The sequence below is a fragment of the Solanum verrucosum genome, unplaced genomic scaffold (genome assembly GCF_900185275.1).
Source record: "Solanum verrucosum unplaced genomic scaffold, falcon-dt-bn FXZP01000150.1, whole genome shotgun sequence".
Classification (NCBI taxonomy): Eukaryota; Viridiplantae; Streptophyta; class Magnoliopsida; order Solanales; family Solanaceae; genus Solanum; species Solanum verrucosum.
In genome coordinates, this window is record NW_026020371.1 from 1982968 (window position 1) to 2008141 (window position 25174).

A 25174-nucleotide genomic window follows, 5' to 3' on the forward strand; every position below is an offset into this window, starting at 1 on the left:
GCCCCTATAAGCCCGTAGGAACAAACAACATACCACCTACTTAGGCCCCCATAAGCCCAGAAGGGCCAAATCAATCTACATAACCTTATCGGTATCCCCTTGTCTTTGTAAGAAGTCATATAGCCCTTTTTGGCAACGATATAGCCCCGTAGGCAGCACATGGCCGTAGGCAGCACATAGCCCTCTTAGGCAACATCATAGCTCTGTGGGATGCACATAGCCCTCTTTTGCATCACATAGCCCTGTAGGCAATACATAGCCCTCTTTGGCGTCAAAATAGCCCCGTAGGCAACACATAGCCCTTTTTGGCAATAACATAGTCCTATTAGAAACATCATAGCCCCCATAGGCAGATCATAGCTCAACAACTAACCACAATAGCCCCAAGGGCGACAACGAACAATTAAATAGGCTGAAGGCGAGCAATTTAGCTATAAACAATATATATATGAATAATCTCCAAGTTGTTCTTCACTTAGGGTCTTTCTTAACATATCTGAGTCCTTAAAATGAGGGGTTATAACCACCCAATCAGCCTACCACTCACAATTACATCTACAGTTTCACCAACGTTAACTACATCTAAGGAAACATGTCGAACGAAGGGAATAACCTTAAATACCTTTCCAATGAACACTCGAAAGACCGTAGTTCCTTCACGAAAGTTTTCCTTATGTCCTAAGCTTCGCAAACACTATATATACACACTGGTACGCACCTATAAACAGTTTATAATTAATCTTATATCGGCAGATTTGCCATATTGTCCCAACTTGTCGAAACGTCCGTAGAAATTCATAAAAACAATCATAAAAGAGTCCCGAGATGATTACCTTAGTTAACCAAGTTAAAACCTTGAAGAAACACCAATAGTTACAAATTTATATCTTCAAAAACCAGCTCCAAATGCAGCAAATAGAAGGGAAAAACGATTGCCACGTGTGGGGATTACGTTTCTAGGCACGGGGGCAATGTTTAATGGTAGAAATCGTCAAAACTAACCTTCATCATGATAGGACTCCATAGGAACCCTGTCCTAAGCATTTTTTTTTGGTTTTGGAACTGAAATGAACTGTTTCCATGGCTATAAACGTTAAATAGCCGACATTCCATAGTTTTTTACCCGACCCGGATCCGACCCGGATTCTGCCCTGGCAGTCCCTAGTAAAACCCTCATAACTTTTTACTGGATGTCCGTTTGATACGGGGTTTTGTGCGTTGCAAACTAGACTCGTAGGCCTTCGATTTAATGGGTAATAGGCCTTCTAACTCTTTATATATTGGGAGAAAACATCCAATATATTTGACCCAAATTTGAAAGAAATCTTTAAAAAGGAACTTACGATAACTTTCGCCAACTTTTATTTTGCCACTTACTTAACTTCAAAACTTGAGATAAAACCCTTGAACACTTAAAATATGACATACCACATCCTTTTTAATTTATTACTCACCCTCTTTGTCTTTCCATGAAGGTATGAGTTAATTTAGACCTTTTGGAAAAGTCGGGGTGTTACATTAGGTTCCCTCAGTTGGGTCTGTATGCTCACATAGCCCCATCGGGTCGAATTTTGCCTCTGTCAGTATTTTCACCGCTAAAGCTCAATCTATTAATATCTCTGAGTCCACACGGATCCGATTTAAGCAATTTGGGTTTATCTAGGTGCTCTCAGTTGAGTCTTTATCCGCCTATTACCCCAATAGAAATTTTGCCTTTTTGCATTAGTTTTAGCAGTAATGCATGAACCATCAATATGTCTGAGTCCATGTAGATCTAATATGAGCAATTCGTGTTTATCTAGGTTACCTCAATTGAGTCTTTATCTGCCTAGTGCCTCATTAGGTGAAATTTTGACTCTTTCATTAGTTTCACCAGTATTCCTTGATCCATTAACATAGTTGAGTCTCTCTTTATCCGGACTCAGATCTACAAAGAATTTGAATCTGGTGACTCGAATCGAGGAAATAGGTCAACTGGCACTGTATCAGCATTTGAATCCACTCTATCAAATTTTATGCCCTAAATTTCAATAACTCAGAGTGGCACTTTGGGTCTTAAAAGTATAGTGAAACAGGTGTTGATCCCAGAATTTTTGATAGTTGTGCAAGATATGAAACGGAAAGAAGTTAAAAATTATATGTCAGAGTTTGAGAATGAAAGGGCTTCAATGAACACATAAGCAATTAGGGATTTTGTTATCAAAGATTGAGTAAATGTTGAAAAAGGAGAAGGAAAAATGGAGATATCGTAGTTATTATTTTCTTTAAAATTTAGTTGATGTTTTTACAGTATCTCATTGGACTTTTTTAAGAATGTAGGAGAAAAAGAAAGAGAAAAAACATTGGAAGCCCCAATCACCCTTACCCCTTCCCATCCCACCCCACCGAAAAAAATGGAATTAAATATGAATTTCTAATTATTATATTTGACGAAATCGATCATTTTTATACTATTGGAGGTGTTGTTATTAATATAGTTTTTTTGTGGTCCTTTTTTTATATTTAAATTTAACCATTAAAATAATCATTTAAGGTTTTTGAATAACTAATTGTTATTTGAGGTGATATCAAAAAGAAAATTAATAGGTGGTTTGTTTTTTGATTTTTTCAAGTGATAGCCATTTTTAAAATGATGATGCTTTTTTATTGAGATATAATTTAATTTTAAAATTTTTATCTTTATTTTACCATTAAAATGATCTACAGTCACACACTAGTGTTAATACCTAATTAATTTTTATTAACTATATAAGAGAAATAAAAATATATTTGATGACTTATTTTAATAAATAATAAAAATACAATAAATATTAATTATAACCTAAAAACAAGTGAAGTTAGTAGCTAACAAAAACTAACGATGAAAAGGCTTATCCTTCAAGGTGAAAAGGTCTCTTCTTTTAATATATTATATAATATAAATAAATATAGTATTGATTATTTTGTATGATTTGGGCTAAGACTTTTGATATTATTACTTATCCAGCATCTTTGAGATAATCAATGAATAGAAGGAATAGTTCATAAAGTTGCTTAAAAATATAGTATGAAAATACAGAATATGTACTAAATTGGATGCTAAGAAAAAGAATAATAGATAACTTGAAAATGTGAGAGAACCTCTCTACTTATAGACAACAAAGGGTAGTATGAACAATTACTTATTATGCCTTATCAGAAAAGCCACAACCCTTCAAAAAAGTTACAACTTTTTGAAAAGTCACAATCCTTCAGTAAAGTCAGAACTCTTTGTAAAACTAACAATCCTTTGGAAAAGTAACAACTCTTTAGAAAAGTCACAACCCTTTGGAAAAGTCACAAACATTCAATGTGAAAAGTTGTCTTCTTTTACTATATTTTATCTTATTACAATATAAATAAATATAGAATATGTTCTAAATTGAGTGTTTTAAAAAGAAGAAGAATTAAACACTTATAAAATTCATAGTTTAAAATGTAGGGAATTCATCTTTTTATAGCCATCAAAGGTAGTAAGAACATGCTCTTATTATGCCTTATTAGAAAAGATTGATTATTGTGGTATGTGAAACTTTCTTGGCATTCATCTAATAATATTCTATTCGGTAAGATTTTTAAAACTTCAAGATATCATATGTATTAAAAATTGTGCTTTTTATAACTTATTTGATTACTCTATCGATTTTAAGTGCAAAAAATTGATTCGAATATGCTATATTGTCGTAACATTTAATATCATATAAATTATTAAATTTAGGGTATGTAGTAATGTACTGATATGAGTGTGTATTACTTTTATCTTCCTCAAGTAATAAGCTTTTGTTAAATAGATAGTTGTCAACTCGTCATTCATGGAGATAGTCTATGACATAAAATATGTTTACTTTAATTTATCTACCTTTATGATTTCAACTAGCTTGATATAATAAAATTAAAAGGTCTAATTTTAAGCAGGTTAGTAACTAATATACCATGATTTATGTTTCACACTAAAATTGATTGATGTTCATTTATCTTTGTATTCTGAATTGTTGATTGTACAGTCAAGAGTTTATTAGTGGCGTCACAACTAGGTTTAACAGGAATAACTTAAAATTTCATGTAGGCTTTGAAGAAATTGAAGAAATAGGGCGTATAAATGGAAAAATGATCTTATGATGTTAGTCTGATTTTGTTGAAAAATCACGAGACAATGAAATTGTTGATGGTGAGAAGATGAATGAATTTATTTAAGATAAAAAAAGAAAAGCAGGAAAGAAAAAGAAGGGAATTGTATGGTCTAAACTCAAAAGTTCTTTAAAGTATGATACTATTGTAGTATAAAAGATTAAACTTCAACAAACTCGGACGAAGAAGGGTTAGTTTGCTCTAGAGCTTTTTTAGTTGATGTTATTTTGGTTAGAAGAGTGTGTATTATAAAGGAAAAACAAAATTTATTGTTGAAAGTTACCACTATGGATTACAAGGTTGGTAATTTCTCCGTTTCTTGAAGTTATATTGTGTCATTTCAAGATTATTATACATCAACTTCAGCCCAAATGTCGTCCTAGATCAGAGTCCAAAATAAATTTTTTGCCCCTTCCTAGGATATATCATTTCTTCATCGACAACGTCATTGCTAAGGATGGATTTTTCTATTCTTGAGAAAATTCTCTGAGATTAATTGACTTTGCATTCCCATATTTTTTTATTTTTAAATTATCTTCATCGAAGTGTTATTCCAAAACATAGGTCCTTTTCTAGTTAGAATGATTTGTTATCATCAGTGGATGTCTCATACTTTACTCCCTTTAATGTATTTTTTTTTGCTATTTTTTTTGTCTCCTTAATATTGTATTGATTATTTTTTGTTTAACATATATATGATCTCACTTGGACAAGACTATTGTCCTTTTAATATTTTTTCCTTTTTTCCTTCTCATTCGGACCCGAACCTTATAAATATTTTTGGGGTGAGTTGTGACTATTTTTGGCAAGCTTAATTTGAAGAATATGAAATAAAACCTTCTCTAAATAATATTAATAAGTTAAGATACAAAAGTCCTGTCTATTAACATAGATTTGTTGCCTGTCCTGTACCACGTCATTGTTGAGCGTTTGAGTTATCTAGCAATCAAACATTTTGATCTACTTGTACTTTTCTAATGCAACAAGTGTACATACATATTTCTGAAGAAGTTGTAAAGTTGTACTGAAGAAGTATCTAGAAGGGCCTTGAGTGCAACATTATAATGAAGAATGAATTTCTAAAAATGTTCAAAAATATTATTTTGTTGTTGTTTCAAAATTATTTTTCTCCTTCTGTAAATTCTGTTTCAGTAACAAAGTATCAATAATGAAAATTGTCGAACATTTGGCCCTGGACAAGTAGATTATGTCTTTAATTTTTTAATTTATGTTGTTATGGTGTAATTTTTTAACTGTTTTAACTTGTTTTTAAGTTGAATTGATTTTTGAAACATTTTACATAATATTTTTTTCCAAAAGGAATATATTTTTCTTCTTCTATAATTTTGTTTGAGTAGCAAAGTAACAATAACGAAAAGTGATGAACGGTTGGCCTTAGACAAGTAGATTGTTTCTAAATTTTTATTTATGTTGTTGTGGTGTAAATTTCTACGGTCTTAACTTATTTTAACTTATATTGATTTTCAAAAACTTTCACATAATATTTTTTCCAAAAGAAGTATATTCTAACCATAAAATTATCAGATTCTATATTTTTCATGTACAAAAAAATAGAAAAAGTGATGCTTCATCGTTTCAGAAAACACCACTCAATATTAACAAGAAAATTATATCACCAAATAGATATTGCGATAAATTATGTAAAAGATAAAGATGATTAGATATCAATATATTTTTAATCATTCATTTGTATCTACAATTCTTGAGATATGTGATAATGTCAAATCATTTAATTTCTGTTAAAATGTTCTTAAAATATATTAAATTTACTCTCTCTCTCTCTTTCCCCCTTATAATAGTCGAATATTGAAAAGGATTTTCAAAAGCTTGATAAGATTATTTATGCACGCGCGAAGCACGAGTAAATTACGTAGTTTTAATAAATAGAGACTATAAATATTAATTCTTCTTCTTTCCTGTTACTTAATTAAGTTATATCTAATTTATAGATCATCTGATGAACTACAAGGTACAAGCAGGACATTCTCAAAGTGTTGTGAACGAATTCAATAATAGACAAATGAGTGAGACTTATTTTATTGGGATGTTCAACTGGATTCTGAAGGGCATATAACTAATTTTTTATGGATATATGGTCGATCCATAATTAACTACACTTTTTGGGTGATGTGTGTATTTTGATACCATATATCAAACATATAAGTATTGTATAATTTATGCATTATTTTTTGGAATAAATCATCATTGACAAAATATAATTTTTATTGTGATTTTTTATTCGAATCTTCATATGGTTATTCTTGACATTTTCAAAGTCAATGGAAAGTATTACCCCACATATTATGACTAAAGAAACTCAAGCAATGGCAATTGCCATTAGAGAAATGATGTCGAGTATCAGACATAAATTGTGTTAGTGACACATACCTCATAATGCCCCATCTCATTTGAGTTCACTCGAAAATGAGTAAGGTTCTTTAATCCTTTTAACTGATGCATGTCTGAATATAATTTTATATGAAGAAACATGAAAGATGATGCTTACAACATACAATATCGAAGAACACGGTTGTTGATTGAATAAATTTTATAATATTCAAGACATGTGGTCAACATCACTACAAAAAAACTGGTAAATTGTGGCAGATTTTTTGACAATTTGTGACGGTTTCTGACCGCGACAAAAAAAATTGCGGCGATTTTTGAAAATGCCACAATTATTGTTGCCACGAGCATAATTGTGGCGTTTTTATGAAACCTCCACAACGATCGCCACAAAATGAATTGTGAATTTGTGGGAGGTTTTATGGATAATGAGTGGCAGTTTATAACCTCTACAAAATGATATCAATATTTCAAAAAATACATCCGTGGGAGTTTATAAACCTCCACAATATGATATCAATGTTTCAAAAAAAATATTGTGGGAGTTTATAAACCCCCGCAATATAATCACAATGCTCCAAAATAATATATTGCTGGGGTCTATAGTACCCCCACAATATAATTTCAATTCTTGAATGTGGGGATTTACAACCGCTACAATATGATATGAATGTTTTTTTAAAAAATAAATAATAGTGGCAGTTTAATTCCGCCACTATTTTTGTTGCTGAATTTTTTTATTAGCAATTTAATCATAGAAATAAATAAATTTAAAAAGTAATTAGTGGCAGTTTATATCCACCAAATATCGGAATGTTATTGCTGGAAAAAGAAATTCTATTTAAAATCAAATTACAGGATTAATAAAATAATAACATGAATCAAATTTCATAAAAAATAACTAGAGTGACAATCATTACAAATGAAGTGTTGCATCATGTCAGCAGCCTCCCAAACATCACCTCTTCGAGTCTAACTACATCAACAATAAAGACATAAGAAAGGAGGAGAATCATAGTCTAGATACTCTAAAAATAAGATAAACAAACATAAGCAAAAGAACCTCCAAAGAGTAGGGGAAATGGAGATTTAAATCAATATACTAATCGACATTCCTTCCTTTTATTTTTACGCCATTGAGTTTTGGTCCAAGGTTTATCAGAATAGATATTGTAAGTTACGTTGATAAAAAAATAGTATGATAAGCAAGCACAAATCAATTGTAACAACAACCATACTTGTCAATTTATGTTATAAGCTCAAATTGCTTAGCAAAAATCTTAGTACTTGGTCTAGAGAAGTTGTTGGAAATGCGTTTGATCTGGCTAAGATCTGGGAAGAGAAGCTTCACTACTTAGAAGAACAAGACCTCTTACATAATAGCTCAGGCTAAGATTTGGGAAGAGAAGCTTCACTACTTAGAAGAACAGGACCTCTTACATAATAGCAAGGTCTGTTGGGAAGAGCTTCACAAAGGAAAAGCCGAGTACATTAGATGGATCACTACTAAAAATACAGTGAATACCGACCTACAAATACCGACTTCTGGAGGTCACTTTTATAACTAATTTTGATCAGTCTAACTAATTTTGAATAAATTTCAACAACTAAATCCACCAACTAAACCACATTATTTATTTGAACTTATTTAAATAACTAACAACTTTTTAACTCAACTAAATCCACCAACTAAACCACATTATTAATTTTAACTTATTTAAATAACTTAACAACTTTTTAACTTTAACTAATTTAATTTTGACTTAATTCCAACAACTAAATCAACCAACTAAACCACATTATTTATTTGAATTTATTTAAACAACTTACCAACTTTTTAAGTCTAACTATTTTGACTTAATTCCACCAACTAAATCCACCAACTAAACCACATTATTTATTTGAACTTATTTAAACAACTTAAAAACTTTTTAAATCTAACAAGTTTTGACTTAATTCCAATAACTAAATCCACCAACTAAACCACATTATTTATTTTTACTAATTTAAACAACTTACAACTTTTTAACTTTAACTAGTTTAATTTTGACTTAATCAATTTTGTCATCAATAGGATCAGCTAGTGTTGGTACTTATGCTTAACAAATATATTATTTCTAAATTTAAAGCTAAGTGTCAACACTAGATGGACACAAATCGATCTTACAAGAAAATCAGTTTTGTCATCAATAGGATCAACTAGTGTTGGTACTTATGCTTAAGAAACACATTATTCCTAAATTAAAGTTTAATATCAACACTAGATGGACACAAATCGATCTTGCAAGAAAATCAATTTTGTCATCAATAGGATCAACTAGTGTTGGTACTTATGCTTAAGAAACACATTATTCCTAAATTAAAGCTTAGTATCAACACTAGATGAACACAAATCGATCTTGCAAGAAAATCAATTTTGTCATCAATAGGATCAACTAGTGTTGGTACTTATGCTTAACAAACATATTATTTCTAAATTAAAGCCAAGTGTCAACACTAGATGGACACAAATTGATCTTGCAAGAAAATCAATTTTGTCATCAATAGGATCAACTAGTGTTGGTACTTATGCTAAACAAACACTCAATGGACACAAACAAATTATCATAAAATTAAAGCTAAGTATCAATACTAGATGGACACAAACACATTATAGAAAACAATTGTACTTGAACTTTAGAAATTTAGAAGCACCAAACCTTATCTCCTACTTTGATGAAAGAAGCAGTATAGTCTTGTATCAACTTTTTTAGATGTTGAGCTTCCTCAGTTGCCTAGCACAAAAAGAAACAATTTAAAATTTCTTTAGTGCTCATTATAGAGAGATTTCAGTCATTATTAACAGTTGACAATTGGTAAACACCTAATTCCTTCATCTATTCAAGATTTCCGACTTTTGAAAGCATCACTTGGAAATTACAATGCAACTCATTTGTGTTTGAGGATCTCTTGTTAGAGAAGTAATTGATTTTACCAGATCTTCTTGTTTATGAGCTACATAATGTGTATTTTATCTTCTCAAATAGGTTTCATACATAGCACTTGCATCTTTTTCTCTTTGGTGGACTCTTATGGTTTCTCCCTTTCCACTATTGTTTGTATATCTTTTATTAGAATCTTTGTCCATTTTGTACTTTTTTCTTATAATGAAGTTGTCTTAACCCCACACCCACTCCACAAAATTATTAGTAACTTGGTCTTGTAAAAGCTTAATCTTTACATGTTGGATATAACACTAAAAAGCAAAAACTACCTCCTCTATCAAAACATCTAGTGTTGGCCTCAATATTTTAGTGCTGGCCTCAATATTTGTTAGTCTTAAGACTATATTCAAAGGTAGTTTCTAAGTATAAGCACCCCAATACTTACACTAACAATAATTTCCAAACATCTGTTCTTGCTAGTGAGCTATCTCTGCTGGCCAACTGGTTAAAAGTCACATGAAATATAATAGATCTATCAAAGATATTTCCCAAGTAATCTCTTCCTCTTAGTGACTGTGAGGATTAATTAGACCCCACTTGATCCTGTACATCACCACCCCTGCTATTTCTATATTCCAATAATAAATAAAAAAATAGGAATAAAATTTTCACAATTAGGAGGAATTTGAACCAAAATATAATATAAAGTAATAATCCTAAACCATCCCCTTTTATTTTATCCTCATTTTCTCCTAAATGATCCTCTCTCCCTTTCACAAAATTACAACGAAAAAAGATGAAGAAAAAAAGAGACAATTACAGTAGTGTTTAAAGAAGTATTATCAGATCTAGAACCATATCATTTTAAGTTGTTTCTAAAAAGAAATCAAAGCTTTATTTTTACATGGGCAAGGATTTTTCAGTAAATGAATAAAAACACCATGAAAAAAATAAACTTACCTTATATCGACTTCTGCGCTGAGAGCTGTGCGACGGCCAGCTTGTGCGACTGAGAGCTGCGACGCCCTTTGGTCTCTGCTGCTGCTGCAACCTGCTGCTGAGGCTGCACCGGTAGTGGATGATCATGCAAGAGAACTTATTGAAACATAAAGCTCAAATAGATCGGTTTAAAGATGGGGATAAAAACTCTAAATATTTTCACAGTGTTGTAAGGGAAAGAAGGAGGAAGCTTCATATTCACAATATTATAGATCATCGAGACATGTGGATCCAAGGTGATAAAGGTATATCTCATGCTGCCACATACCATTTTGAACATCTTTTTAATCTTCCCCACAGTTTTACAGATACCAAAATCACTGATTGCATTCCTAGTATCATCACTGAGGAGGATAATGCCTATCTTATTACTATGCCTAATATGGAGGAGATTAAGAATGTTGTTTTTAGCATGAGTTCTACTAATTATGCAGGACCTAACGGCTATAATGGTACCTTTTATCACAAAAGTTGGAACAAAATTTCCAATTATGTTGTCAAAGTTTTTTCAATGGCAAAAAACTTGACAATTTTTTCACTCACACCCGCTTGGTCCTTAATCCTAAAATATATCCTCCAGTCGGCTTCTCTGATCTTAGACCGATTATTTCAACTATCTTCTCCTGCAAGGTTATTTCTAAAATCCTTTCTATTAGATTGAATCCTCTACTTGAGAAACTAATCTCTAAGAATCAAAGTGACTTGGTCAAAGGTAGGCTCATCACAGAGAATGTTATGTTGGCCCAATAACACATATATTAACACCAGAAAGTGAGACATCATTTTTTTCACTATTTATACACTTAAAAAGGCATCAGGATATGAGAGGGATGAACACAATAGATGGAGGGATAACAAGAAAAAGTTAAGAAAGCAAAGTAACTTTCCTGTTACCTGTCAAGAGTAGCTGCATATACTATGTGGTGCTCTGAAGTGATCGCTTGAAAGGCAGATTTCCCATTAACTGAATAGCCTACAGGTATGAAAAATGAAGGATCTTTACTCAAGAAACATGGGGTCTCAAGGTGCACATGTAGATTTCAACTTTTTACAAAAATTCCATTTCAAAGAGATGCACATGAAGGATCTAGTTGTGGATATCTTGACTGTACAAATATATGACGCAGAATCACAAAAAGTAGAATTTTCATATTTTATTTGTTGTTTCTACAAAGTCCCTCTACAACAATGAATATATATGGTCTTAGACTTGATGCAACAGAAGCTAGGAAAATTATTAATGCAAGACGAACAGCAAAAAATGTTATTGATTTGAATGAGAAATCGGATGCTTTAAGTACTAGAACAAATAACATTCAACACAATTGAAAGGTTCAAGGGAATGAGTTAACTATTCAAAATGGGGTTGTTTCAGTTGTTAATGGCAAGGGCGGGAACTCTGGTAAAGTATTTGATGCTACAGATATTTTAAAAAAAATCAAGATGAGGACTTAGATGGAGCAGCTGCCGTGAGTGATCAATAAGCTTTGTATTTTAGTTAATCAAGTTGAAAAACTAAACAAGCTCTTGATAAACAAGGACATGAAACAGTTTTGAAATCAGTACCAACTACAAGCTGTTGATCGAGATTTGCCTGTGCCATCGGAACTCAAAAGTTCTGGCCAGAAAAATAGTGGAACTGAAGTTGTAAAGGCTATTAATATTGCTGCTAAACTGAAAATCTGGGCAGCAATTAATCAGCAGCATAAAGGGGATGGTGTTACACCTCTGGCTAAGTGAATTCGCACAACCAGTCCAACTTTTCCTACGCATACAGGGCTGCAACATTTCAAAACACCCTATCAATTTTCATCTCTATGACAAAACAAGGAAAGATTATGAGGTTTCACAAACTGAATTTCCTTTTACTCTTCCTAAGATGAAATACAATCGTGCTTATAAACCTGAAAGCAATTTTACAAACACATATCCTTTAAAATGACATTCAAAAAGGAAAGGATTCCAGTATATACGTTTTTGATAAAGGAATTCGAGGAACATTCTAAGAGAATATAGGAAAAATATATGAACCTCATAGCCAACACTGCAAGGCGTCAACTGAATTTGTCAAATCTATCTGCTCGGCACAGAGTCGACATTCCCTTTCTCCCTGGACGTTCAGGGTTGCTTTGAGAAGATAGTTTAACACCGCAACTAACTCGGCTCGACTTAACTTACAATTATCTGTATAAAGAACTACACACAATCTGTTCAAAATTAAGTCCTAAGAAATTCAAAGTTAAATCTCTATGAGGAAGTCTTTATCCAATCAAAGTTCAACCTTTTTCTAGTTAAGCAAGCATATCCATCCAATGACAGAAAATATATCAACATAGAAAAGTCAAATCAAAAAATGAATTAACTAAAATCTCCGTAGAAAAAAACAAAGATAATTTCAACTTCGATTGAATTAGTCTAATCAAAGCCTCATTGAATGATAAATGATGACAAAATTCATTCCAAATCAGATTAAAGAAAATCACACATAAGCACCAAACATACTTCAAAAAGAACTGGTAGTATTAATGGTAATCATAAAACTCATTCAGACATTGCATTTGTTGCTAGGTCAGTAGCAACATTTGGATCTACTATATCATCAATTATATGATCTGTAGCTAGTTGTACATAGTCATCACCATCAGCATAAAACTGTTCAAGTTCTTGCTCTTGGTATGGTTCATTCTCATATACTTCTTCTTCTATTACTTCTCCCATATCGTACATATCTCTTGGCTTTAGATGCACAGCAACACTCCAACCTTTATTGACAATATCATCCACATAGAACACCAAATGTGCTTGAGATGCTTCGATGTAAGGCTCATGTTCTTCACGTTCACCCGTGTGAATCAGTTTATCAAAATTAACACAATTAAAATTCCAACGATCCTTTTGATACCCTCTATCTCGAGTAGTATCAGCCCATTTACATTTGAAAAGAACAACCTTGAATCGTCCATTATAATTGATCTCAATAATATCTTCTAACTTCCCATAATATGGTATCTCCGCTTGCCTTAAATTTCCATCAGAGCTACTTGCAACACATGATGTTTTAGAGGTTAAGAAAACTCCACTATTCTGTGTTTTCAGACCTTCTTCTCGAGCCAAAGTTCGAAATTTAGACCCATTGATATTATATGCAGTATATCTTCTTGCATTTACAGATGGACCTCGTGCTAAAAACTTTAGATCAGTAGACATAGTGTCTATTGAGTCTGGATTCATAATCTAAATTTTAAAAACCGACTTCGTCAAATTTTCTCATTCAGACCAAATATAAATAGTAGCAATGATTGTTTACTCACCCGTTTTTGGAACCAATCTACAAATTCTTTATTAACTTTCCTCTCTATCTCTGTAGGTGAAGGTCTTCTTCCTCGTGAACTCCTCCTTATGTGTTGTCTAAATTCTCTATATGAAATAAGAAAATTAATGTTAAATAGAATGACTATCCTACTGCAAACATTACAACAACAAAAAAACATAAAGTTTGTAAAAGTTACTCACTCCACAAATGGTGTGACTATTGAACAATTCAAAAGCACATATCGATGAGCTTGTAGTTTCTGCATAGGAGCTAAATGGTAATTTTCTGGAGCTGATGCAGGTTTACCTAGCTGAGGGAAGATAGTCAACATTCCAGAAGGCTGAATGTAGTTTGGATCATCACGGACACGCCTAGGTCTATTGAACCTTGTTTCAATATCCTCCATATAGTAAGAACAAAAGGTAAGAGTGTCTTCAGCTATGTGACCCTTAGCTATACAACCTTCTGATTGTGATTTATTCCGTACAAAGGGCTTAAAATGACCTAATTCCCTACAAAAAGAAGAGACAGTAAGAGTACAAACTATATATTTCAAGTGATCATAACATAAATATCTTTAATTTAGAAATGTTAATGTTTCCAGAAAACAAACATATTTATATTAGAAGGTTAATATTTTACCTCTCCACAGGATACATGTTTCGGTAATGCACTGGACCTCCGAGTTTTGCTTCCTCTACTAAATGAACAGATAAATGAACCATTACTGTAAAAAATGATGGAGGAAATAGTATCTCTAAGTGACAAAGTGTGATTATAATGCGCTCTTGAAGAATATCTAGCTCTGAAATATTCAAGGTTTTGCTAGAGATGGCTCTGAAAAATGAGCAGAATTCCACCAGAACGGTAACTACATGGTCAGGCAATACATTACGAATTGCCAGTGGTAGAAATTGCTCTAAAATAATATGACTATCATGACTTTTCAACCCAAAAATCTTTTTTTGTACCAAATCTACACATCTGGAGATGTTACTTGAGTAGCCATCTGGTACTTTAATATTCTTTAAAGTTGTAAGAAACAACTTTTTGGTGTCCACCTTCTTTTTGCTATCAGTCATTAGTGAAAACACAGCAAGGTTATATGATCCATTATCCTTCAGCCAAAGATCACGCCTTATGCCCATTTCTCTTAGATCCTTTCGGGCATTTTCATTATCTTTTGATTTTGATTTATCATGGAGCAACGTATATATGATATTGTCACATATATTCTTTTCAATATGCATAAAATCTAGATTATGACGCAACAAGTTAGATTGCCAATAAGGAAGTTCAAAAAATATACTTCTCTTGTTCCATTGTTTAGTTGCTCGTCTAGATCTTTTCCTTTTACCATCCACCTTTGCTCCTTTACCTTCCGCAATTTGTCTCAAAATGTCAGATCCTGATAGTTTTATTGGTGGATTCCGCTCCTCTGTGCTTCCATTGAAGCGCACTCGGTTGAATCTGAACCTGTGATTTCTTCTCAGGAAACGACGATGACCCATAAAACAACACTTTTTACTATGAACAAGACGACAAGGTTCTGTGTCAAAGTTACAAGTTGGGCAAGCAAAACCAGTATGTGTATTCCAGCCAGAGAGGATACCTAATCCAGGAAAGTCACTAATTGTCCACATAAGAGCTGCATGCATTCTGAAAGTTTCATTCAATGATGAGTCAAACGTTTCAACACCATCATTCCATAACTCACACAATTCCTTCACAAGAGGCTGTAAGTACACATCTATATTATTTCCAGGCATCTGCTTGCCTGGAATGATCATTGATAAGATGAAAGAGGTGTGCTTCATACACATCCAAGGAGGAAGATTGTACGGAATCAAGAAGACTGGCCAAATACTGTAGGTAGTACTCATTGTTCCAAAAGGATTAAAACCATCGCTAGCGAGGCCCAACCGAACGTTTCGAGGATCAGAAGCAAATCCAGAGTGAGTTCGATCAAATGTCTTCCATGCCTCACCATCCCTTGGATGCCTCATCAACCCATCTGAGTTACTGTCCAAAGCATGCCATCTCATATGCTCTGCAGTCTTGCGACACATAAATAACCTTTTCAACCTTGGTTTCAATGGAAAGTAACGCAAAACCTTTGCAGCTTGCTTGTTTTTCTTGTTAGGATTCCATTTAGATGTACCACAATGCTTACATGCTTCCAATTCAGAATCACCTTCCCAGAATAACATACAATTATTTGGACATGCTGGTATATTGGTGTAGTCAAGGCCAAGTTTGCTAATTGTTTTTTTGGCCTCATAAAAAGAAGGAGGTAACTTTGCATCTTCAAATGCATCTCTCAATAAATCTAGTATCATGGTCATTGCCTTGTCACTTAATCGACAATAGACCTTTATATGATACAATTTTATTAAAAACTCTAGCTTTGTATACTTGCTCCCTTCATACAGTGTTTCACTTGCATCTTTGAGAAAGTCGCGAAAGTCACCAGTATCCTCCCTATGCCCCTCATTTGATGTTTCAGTTGAACCAAATGGTTGAGATGTTCCTACATCAGCCGATTGCTGCCTATACTGCCCAAATGCGTCACTAATCATTGTTTCTATTGGATTTTCTGGACGGAACGTCTCTTGCATAACAACTCTATCTCCAGAAGACTCTAATAGCTTTTTCTCACCATGAATATTCCAAATAACATAATTTTGAGGGAATGGCTTGCAAACCAAATGATCCTGCACTTCGTCTCTAGTTTTCCACTTGCCAAAACAACACATGGGACATGGGCATCTGATTGTATCATCCACAGCCGCATTTTTAAATGCAAAATCAAGAAATTTATCCAAACCAAGCAAGTATTCATTTGAGGTCTGTGGCTTTCCAATCCATGATTTATCCATTGATAAGTAACAAAAAGAAATTAACAGGGACAAGTTAGAGTATACCTCCAAAAGAAATCCCCCTAATGCAGGAATACCTTTAAATTTTGTTGTACTTGCAATCTACTCCAGGAATCCCAAATTGCTCGTTCAAACCAAATTAATTTCAGAAATTGACAGAGGATAGAAAGAATCTGCTAAGAATCCCACAAAGGACTTCTTGTATACATATATAGTAAAGGATGGAACAAGTAGTAGAGAAAGGAGGGGAAACCTAATCAGAAAGAAAAGATTTGGATAGTTCTACGGTTGTGCTATGGAGAAGGTTTTTCTTTGTGCCTAAATCTGCTCAACTGTGGATGCAGTAAATACCTTTTGAAACCTAAATGGACTAGGATTCTTTTTTATTTACAATTTTGAAATTGAAAAATAAGGTTTAGGAATTAAAATTATATCTTTGGGTAGTAAATAGCTTTTTTTATCTATTCATTTATTTTGAAGAAACTTACTGCTTACTAATTTAGACTAACAGGCTTTGTCACTATATATATAAAAAAAAAAACTAAAATCAAATCATATTATTGAGTTATACGTTTGAGTTATAAGATAAAAATTAAAAGAAAATATTATTAAGTTCTTCAAAATGATTATTCTGATATTATTTAGCTCGAGTGGTCAAAGAAGAATATCGTCATATAGAAATCCTCAAACATATCACGTAAACATTGATAGGATAACTTATATAATAAAATATTGATGAAAAACGTAAAATTAAAAACACATACATTTAACTTCAATTTTGATCAACACACGACTTTTTCCTTCATGGCTCACAAGTATCTCATAATCAATTCAACTAGCGACAGATATGATCTGCCCTAATTTTTACTAAAATTTTAAGTGGACATAGTAAAATTTATTAAATCAACATAGAAGCCAATTTACCAACTGTCCCCAAAAGAGGAAGAGCATACACTAAAGAATAGGGGTGTACAAGCCAAACCGTAAAGTCAAACCGAACCGACGAACCAAATCAAATCGAAAAAAAAAACCAATTTGTGGTTTGGTTTGGTGGTTGAAAAAAAAAATCGATCACTATTGGTTTAGTTTGGTATTAAAAGAAAAAAAGTCAAATCGAACCCAAATCAAACCAACATAAAATCTCTCTCTCTCTCTCTCTCTATATATATATATATATATATATAAAATATTATTTATAATCTACTTTGTTAATATATTTTTAGTTAGCTTATAGTTTTCAATGTTTATATATTTATTTCAAATTCGGGCTTGGAAAATTTTGCAAATATCATATATATATATATATATATATATATATATATATATATATATATATATATAAATATATTATTTTATTTTATTTATAGATAAAAATATTATTATAATCTACTTTGTTAATATATTTTTAGTTAATTTCTAGTTTTCAATGTTTATATATTTTATTTCAAATTTGGGCTTGTAAAATTTGTAAATATTTTATTTTGTATTAAGATCTGAAGTTGCAATTATATTGTTATAGCTTTTTCAAATTCAAAGTTAACAATTTAATTTGTAAATATTTGTTTTGTATTTAGTTTGTATGTAGCCTTTAATCTTATTAATTTAACATAATGAGCGTTGATACTTTTTAAAAAAAAATTGTACTCATGTGAATTTTACCGTCTTTTCAAAAATTTCTATTCATTTAACATTTTTTAAGTTTATCTTATCACACATGTAAGTGAAAATATATTTGATCTCTTTTTCAAACACTGTATAGTTGGAAAAAACAGAAGAAACCGAAAAAAACAGTAAGAACCGACTAAAGCCGAAACCGAAAAAATCGACTTTATGTGGTTTGATTTGGTTTTTAAATTTAATAAACCGATATAATTGATTTAGGTTCTTTTTAATGAAAATTCAAACCAAACCGACCTATGTACACCCCTACTAAAGAGCATGTTGGTTTTAGATGAACTAGAGCGTCCATTGTAAATGCCATCTAATGAGTATATAGCTTGCCGGTGTTTCACTTACTTCACCTGCATGCAAAGGCAGACCTACATTGATCTGTGAGGTGCACCCGGTAACTTTTCGAAACAAATTATATATATTTATAGATACCTTAAGTAAGGATTATATAAAATTGTGCACTTCATTAACCCAAAACTCCACGTAGTTGAGCTGGTTGGTGTTGCTATTATTACCCACCACGTCGTTGGTTCGAGTCCAACTTAGGAACTATATTTTTTTTTTCTATTTTTGTCTTCAATAACCAAAATGGAGGCCAGCATAGGCACTATTTTTTTCTCTATTTTTGCCTTCAATAACCAAAATCGAGTCCAGCATAGGCACTGTTTTTTTTTCTTCTTTATTTTTGCTTCAATAACCAAAAAAATTAAAAGATAGTGGTGCACCCCCAATCTGCAAATCTTGGGTTCGCCTCTGCCTGCGTGTATTGCTTTTATCCAGTCCGATGAGGGATCATTTTGTTGCCCCTTGCTGCTATAGTCCCCTAGCTCTTGCTTTGCTGATAGAGAAATAGTCCACCTTCCTTGACCAGAATAATCAATGTTGAGATGAGCATTAATAGAGGCAACATGAATGTTTTTGCTTTTATGAAAAAACAAACCCAGAGTAGCCATGTCTAACATAATAGTCTTATTGAGGTGCCTTTGAGTTACCAGTTTCCTGTAATAGGCTCATGACAGTTCCCATTGAAAGCTCAAAAGAAGTTGCTTTTGGAACTCAAACTGTACCCAAAACCGCTGTCTGCAATACAGGAAAGCCTAAGATCTCAAATGCCAAATGCAGGGTGGTCTAACACCAAGTCACTCGCATTTGTACTTCCAACTACTTACTAATGTGACGGAAGAATGCTTAGGTAACACATACCAACAAAAGATGATAGGGAGTAATCAGCTGCTCAGGTAATAATAATACCCTTGCTTCTGATCTCCAGGAGACAATTCAATACTTCTTCTGTGATGATCTCACTAGGAATTAAAACCGGAATACCAGGTGGATAAGGACATACAAGCTCTCCACAAATTTCACCGAGGCTATCTCTTATGAATATGTCATATGAAGCAGAAGTAGATGGTTACTCTTTTAAAGAACTTCCATTACAAGTCCGACGAAATCTCAATTTAGATAAAATGCAATGGTCATCGTTTCGTGCATGAATGTTATAATGTTCATACATTTCAAAAGGATTGACATGATGTGATGCATTTCACAGTATCATGACAAAGTTACTGTTTTGGTGCAATATAATGGCCAGCTGGGTGTTATTTCTGGAGGATAGAGTTGCACGCATTATGTGATATTTTACACTGGATTTTCACAGCTGCTATCTCAAAACTGAGAGTGCAATGAAGCACTGATTTTAACACAAGCTTTTTGATTGTGTTGATGTGCAAACAATCTTTTCCTGCGTCAATAATATATACATAGCTCCTGTCCCTGTTTTTTTGTCTCTGTTTGGTTCGACAAGCTGCTCAAGGTGTGTGGAGCAAGGAAGAGATTGTGTTTGCGAGATCAAGCATAAGAGGACAAAATACAAACTTGCAAAAATAATTAATTATAGTATCAATTTAATTTGATCTAGTAAAGTGCTCTAAACTTGACATTACATTCTAAATATGTAGCTCATGCTTGCCCACACTACTCTCACCTAAATCGCACTCCTTGATCCCAAGCAAGTTTGGGCAATGGGCACAAGATATTGACTTTGAATAAGTTCTCCTACTACTAAATAAACCTTATAACTATAACTATGTAAGCATTAAAATGAGGAAAAAAAAAATATTGAACATGGTAGAACAAGCTTTCTAATAATAGCTACACTGAAATCCAGCAAAATAGCAGTGCCTGTACTCGGCAGAGTTTGCGAGTTATAGATAATCCCGATCTCTGTACCCAAATAACAGCAGCAACAATGTTTTCACTTGTCAGGTAGAAAGATCAAGCGCATAGGCTGTTGTCATATTTCTAGCCTGCTGCTATGTTTCTATTCAGACATGGTTCATGAGCGCGCATTTTGGTATTTTCTAGTAAGAACAGAGAAATAATAATTTAGTTGTTCTATGTAAGAATCTTGCCATATCAGAACAACTTTCTGGACCTATTTTGTAACTGGACCTTAGGTTATTAGAATATATCAACTTAAGTTTAAATTTAAATCATATGCATAAATAATCCACTGAACAATCTCTATGTAAAACATAAAAAGATTTACCATTAGAATACCCATAATAGCAAAAGTCACAAATTTAATAAGTACTGAACGTCAAAAACTAAAGCATAGTAAACACAACTCTAGACAACCATTACAAATTCAAAGACATGAAAAGCACTAAAAGTAGTCCACAAAGAAAAACATTAAGCATTTGATTGGTGATTTGCATTGTTATCAGCTTGATGAGCCTCTTCATCCATATGTGAAACAATTTCAGTCCTGCAAAAAAAATGGTATTCAATACAACTCACTCTAGTAGAGTTTCTGCAAAGATCCTATCCTGAGCCTTTAGAAATGCACAATTTTACAAGGTTGATTGGTGAGTACGTAACTACCAAAGCAGAAAACTATTTTGTACAATAAAAAGACTACTGGCCTTACTAAGAAAGAGACACGACGAATCATTATTGTATCACGCCACATATTCCAGACATCATGTAGTTCTAGTACTAAAAATCTTTCCGTAGGCTTTCAATCATGTTCTTGTTCCACTCTCATGTTAGAAACTATGTTATATAAAGTATGGCTTTGTGCAGAGGTTAAAATAAAAAAAACATTCACATGTTTGAACCGACTATTCCACAGTCAATCAAGAAAAACAGAGAGAATCTGAGCTATCAGGAGACTAAACAACTATAGCCACCTCAGTACAATCAAGAACTAAGTTCATACTTTGATCTGATCAATCAAAACCTGGGCATGGACTTTTATTTACGTTAAGGCAACTAGGCAGAAATCACATAGAAGTACAATATTACTAAACTGATCAGAACTGATTGTAATAGAAGAAGTACAAAGAATATTTACTTCTTACCGGTGGTTGAGGAGCAAACATAGTAGCTAATTCTTCAGGAATCCCTCCTTCCTTAGATATCATGTAATTCTTCAGCACACTGAAGGTTTCTTCAAGTTTGGACTCCAAACGCGCAACCTTTTGATGCAAATATGTAGAAGTTGCAGATGATTCATCATAGCTAGATGAAGAAATGCTCAGCTCGCTAAGTCGTCGCTTTGTATTCAAGAATGTGTTTGATGGAGCTGCTCCCATACCCATACATCTTACCCTCCCAGAGTGTTCTGCCCCTAATATCTTACCAACAATATCTTCTGGGGAAACTTCAGACTCATTAGTGTTACAATGAGTCATATGTGACTCAATTTGTTCCTACGATCATATCAATATCAATAGTAAGTATAAAATAGTAATAGATGAAGAATACTATACAATAACAATGAAATTGATATTCAAAAAATGCATCGATGCCATACTTACCCCTATAGTTTGAGCCTCAGCATTCACAAATGATCCGTTCTTTCTCTTATGAGTTTCAATAAACATTTTTCCTCGACTAGGAGCTTTACCAGTTTCCAGAAACTAAGAAAGAAATGTATTATAAATGTTATCCAAAAACAGTTTAGTTAAAGACAAATCAGAACTATTAAGTTAAATGCACATACCATCTCATAACGTCTTCTCGAGTTAGCCTTTGAACCACCAGTGTGTGGCATTTTTTGCTTCCTCTGGATTTCCTTATTTCTTCTACAAAGCTCCTATCAACAATAACAGCGGCAACTCAAAATGTTCATCTTTATATAATTATGATGAAACAAAACTTATTAACATAATCAGAATCTTACCATTGTTGATGGTTTCAGACGGTAAGCAACAAAACTAGCCCATTGATCTTTATTTATACCAGATGGCACATTACTAATGATCTCATTTTTGCTTCTTGCAGGGTCAAAATATTCATTCCACAATCTCTGCCTATGTGTAGCCCACTTTTTTGAAATGCTACTATTGCAATATCTGTATGCAATGGACTCACATACCCGAAAAAGAAATCGAGGCTTTAAATAAAAAATAGAAGTTAGCTTTCTCATGTATTCAAAAATCTTTCGAAAAATTGTGTGCATATATATATATGCAAGAACACTTGTACCTTCAATATTGTTTCAAAGCAGTCTTCCATGTACTTCTTAGGCATGCCTGATTGCCCTGACCACCTCTCAAAACTAATCGGGAACAAATTACAATCAATTGCCAATGATCCACAATATCCAGCGAGCAGTCCCTGTGCATCACCATATGCTGAATTGTATGCGTCAAAGTCCACAAATGATGCTCGCTTCCCAACAGTTAGATTATTTAACACCTCATTAACCTTTGACATTAATCTGCTATATTAGCGTTTTCCTGAATCTTTAACAAAAAAATCATATGAGTGTACTTAACCAAAAAAGAAAAAAAAGGTACTCATAAGTTGAACTAAAAATGACATAAGAAATATATACCTTTAGCCTCTACTCTCCAATAACGTGCAGATGGACGTGGGTGCAGAGATGTTGCACTTGAATTAGAAGGTAGAATTGGAGCTTGTTCTTGCTGCAGGGCAATTGGAGGTTGTTCGTGCTGCGGCAGAATTGGAGTTTGTTCTTGTTGTGGGACTCCATCAGCTTGTGAGGGATTTGTTGAAGCAACTGGGAGGTCTTGTGCCACTGGAGTAGTTGATGATGAAGCATGTCCATTAGCTGACTTTAGTGGATTCTTAAAACGTTTAATCTTTGGCATGACTGCATATTCATAAAGAACAGAGAGGTGAATCAAATATGAACAAGTTCTGAGATGACATGGTAATATCATGTAATTGACAAAGGGAATCTGTTTAATACCACTCGAATACGCAGAAAATAAAAAATTACGCGATGTCACAATATCAATAAAGCTTGGCAGTAAAAACAAATCCTAATATAAAGCAAAAAACGTGTGCCCAACAATATGGATGAAAGCAAAATGTAAACTTAGAAGAAATTTAGTTGAAGTAAAATAAAACTGACCTGATGCTACCATCTGATTCCATCTCTCCAAAATGGATTATAGGGAAATTTATAGCTCTCGGAAGGGAAGTTTTGTCACCAAGAAAAGTGGAGGACAGGGGAAAGTGGGAAGATTGAGGGGAAGGTGGGAAGATGGAGGGAAAGCTTCAGAAAATGGTGTTGGTGGAAATATGGAGGGAATAAATGAGTTACTAGGTTAAAAGCGAGGGAAACAAAAAACCCTACGTAAATTTTGTTTAAACTTTTCCCTCTCTTTAATTTCTATCTTCACTATTATTTAAATAGGAGCACATTTAAAAATAGTCATGTAGTTCCATTTCATTTTTATCAAAATTAAAAAATTTATTTATACTTCACATATCTTAATGTTTATCAAAAAATGATTTTTTTTCTAATATTTTATTAATGTAATGCTTAACTACTCTTTTATTTGAATTATAATTTTACTAGTGAAATTATCCATGCTTCGTGCGACTATATGAATTATTTATATGTAATATTTATATTTAGGTTAGTATTGAATATATAAGATAATATCGATATTTCTCTTCATTTGCGATATCATACATTTTTTTTAAAACATATATATCTATTTTATTTTATTTTTTACATTTTTTTAAAATGCAAACTATTCATATGTATATAGTAGAACAAAATATTCACCGTGGTGGACTAAATGGAATAAGAGGTAATATGTTGAAATTAACAATATATTGTATTACGTTGAAAATATTTTATATGTTTTTAATTTCCTATATCTTTTGTAGGAGTACTAATTTTCTATACAAACTCTTAGTAAAAAAAAATTAAATATTTTATTATGTGTTCTTTATTATTACATTTGTTTATTATAATTTTTTAAACATTAATTAAATATTTATAAAATTATGAAAAATGAAACATACAAAAATTATGAATAATATTTAATATTATAAGTTACAAGTAAGATGAAGTGACACGCGTTATAAATAATATTTAATATTATATTTGTACATTATTTTTTAATATTATATTTGTACATTATTTTTTCAATAGTACTAACAATACTACATAATAATCATTTCTTGAAATCTAACAAATATTATTATCAAACTATATTATATTCGGAAAAGTGACTATTAGAAAGAATAATTGCATACTTACAATACGTCATTGTTAAGAATTACAAAGTCATTTTTTAAAAATCATACTTGCTTGATGAATGATAATACAAACATAAAAAAAATATTTAAAAAAAACACGTCTAAGTACATAGAAATAAAAAGAAAGACTTGAGAATGAAATATCTCTTACATTCGTGTACTTCTTTTTTGTTACATGTTAGTTAATTCACAAACAAATATGATAAAGAAGAGAAATAATAATTTTGTATGTGAATCCTCATAAAGTAAATATGAATTTATATAGACAAAATTGAGGAAATGGAAAAATAAGGACTTGAGAATGAAATATTTATTAACTTCATTTATTTTATTTTTTTTGTTACATA

At 32.3% G+C, this 25174-nt stretch overlaps 2 protein-coding genes across 2 annotated transcripts; both read right to left on the minus strand.

The window, feature by feature from the left end:
* Window positions 1–13945: 13945 nt before the first annotated feature.
* On the minus strand, window positions 13946–16628 carry LOC125838401 (uncharacterized). The gene is made up of 2 exons (XM_049517466.1): window positions 14392–16628; window positions 13946–14261 (listed from the first exon to the last, which is right to left on the minus strand). Exons 1-2 carry the CDS (start codon window positions 16626–16628, stop codon window positions 13946–13948), a joined length of 2553 nt encoding a protein of 850 aa, XP_049373423.1.
* A 4362-nt stretch (window positions 16629–20990) lies between these two features.
* LOC125838403 (uncharacterized) lies at window positions 20991–23021 on the minus strand. Its single transcript, XM_049517467.1, has 6 exons — window positions 22791–23021; window positions 22486–22698; window positions 22306–22398; window positions 22121–22222; window positions 21681–22012; window positions 20991–21066 (listed from the first exon to the last, which is right to left on the minus strand). The coding sequence occupies exons 1-6, from the start codon at window positions 23019–23021 to the stop codon at window positions 20991–20993; spliced, it is 1047 nt and encodes a 348-aa protein (XP_049373424.1).
* Between the last annotated feature and the right edge of the window lie 2153 nt (window positions 23022–25174).

What these genes read in the sequence shown, in the direction of transcription:
- LOC125838401 (XM_049517466.1), bottom strand. Translation starts at nt 16,628, where the DNA reads ATGGATAAATCATGGATTGGAAAGCCACAGACCTCAAATGAATACTTG. An exon ending in AACATGTATCCTGTGGAGAG is followed by an intron (nt 14,262 to 14,391) that starts GTAAAATATTAA and finishes TTCTTTTTGTAG; the next exon opens with GGAATTAGGTCATTTTAAGC.
- LOC125838403 (XM_049517467.1), bottom strand. Translation starts at nt 23,021, where the DNA reads ATGTCAAAGGTTAATGAGGTGTTAAATAATCTAACTGTTGGGAAGCGA. An exon ending in CTGAGGCTCAAACTATAGGG is followed by an intron (nt 22,013 to 22,120) that starts GTAAGTATGGCA and finishes ATATGATCGTAG; the next exon opens with GAACAAATTGAGTCACATAT. An exon ending in CCTGAAGAATTAGCTACTAT is followed by an intron (nt 21,067 to 21,680) that starts GTTTGCTCCTCA and finishes TTTTTTTTGCAG; the next exon opens with GACTGAAATTGTTTCACATA.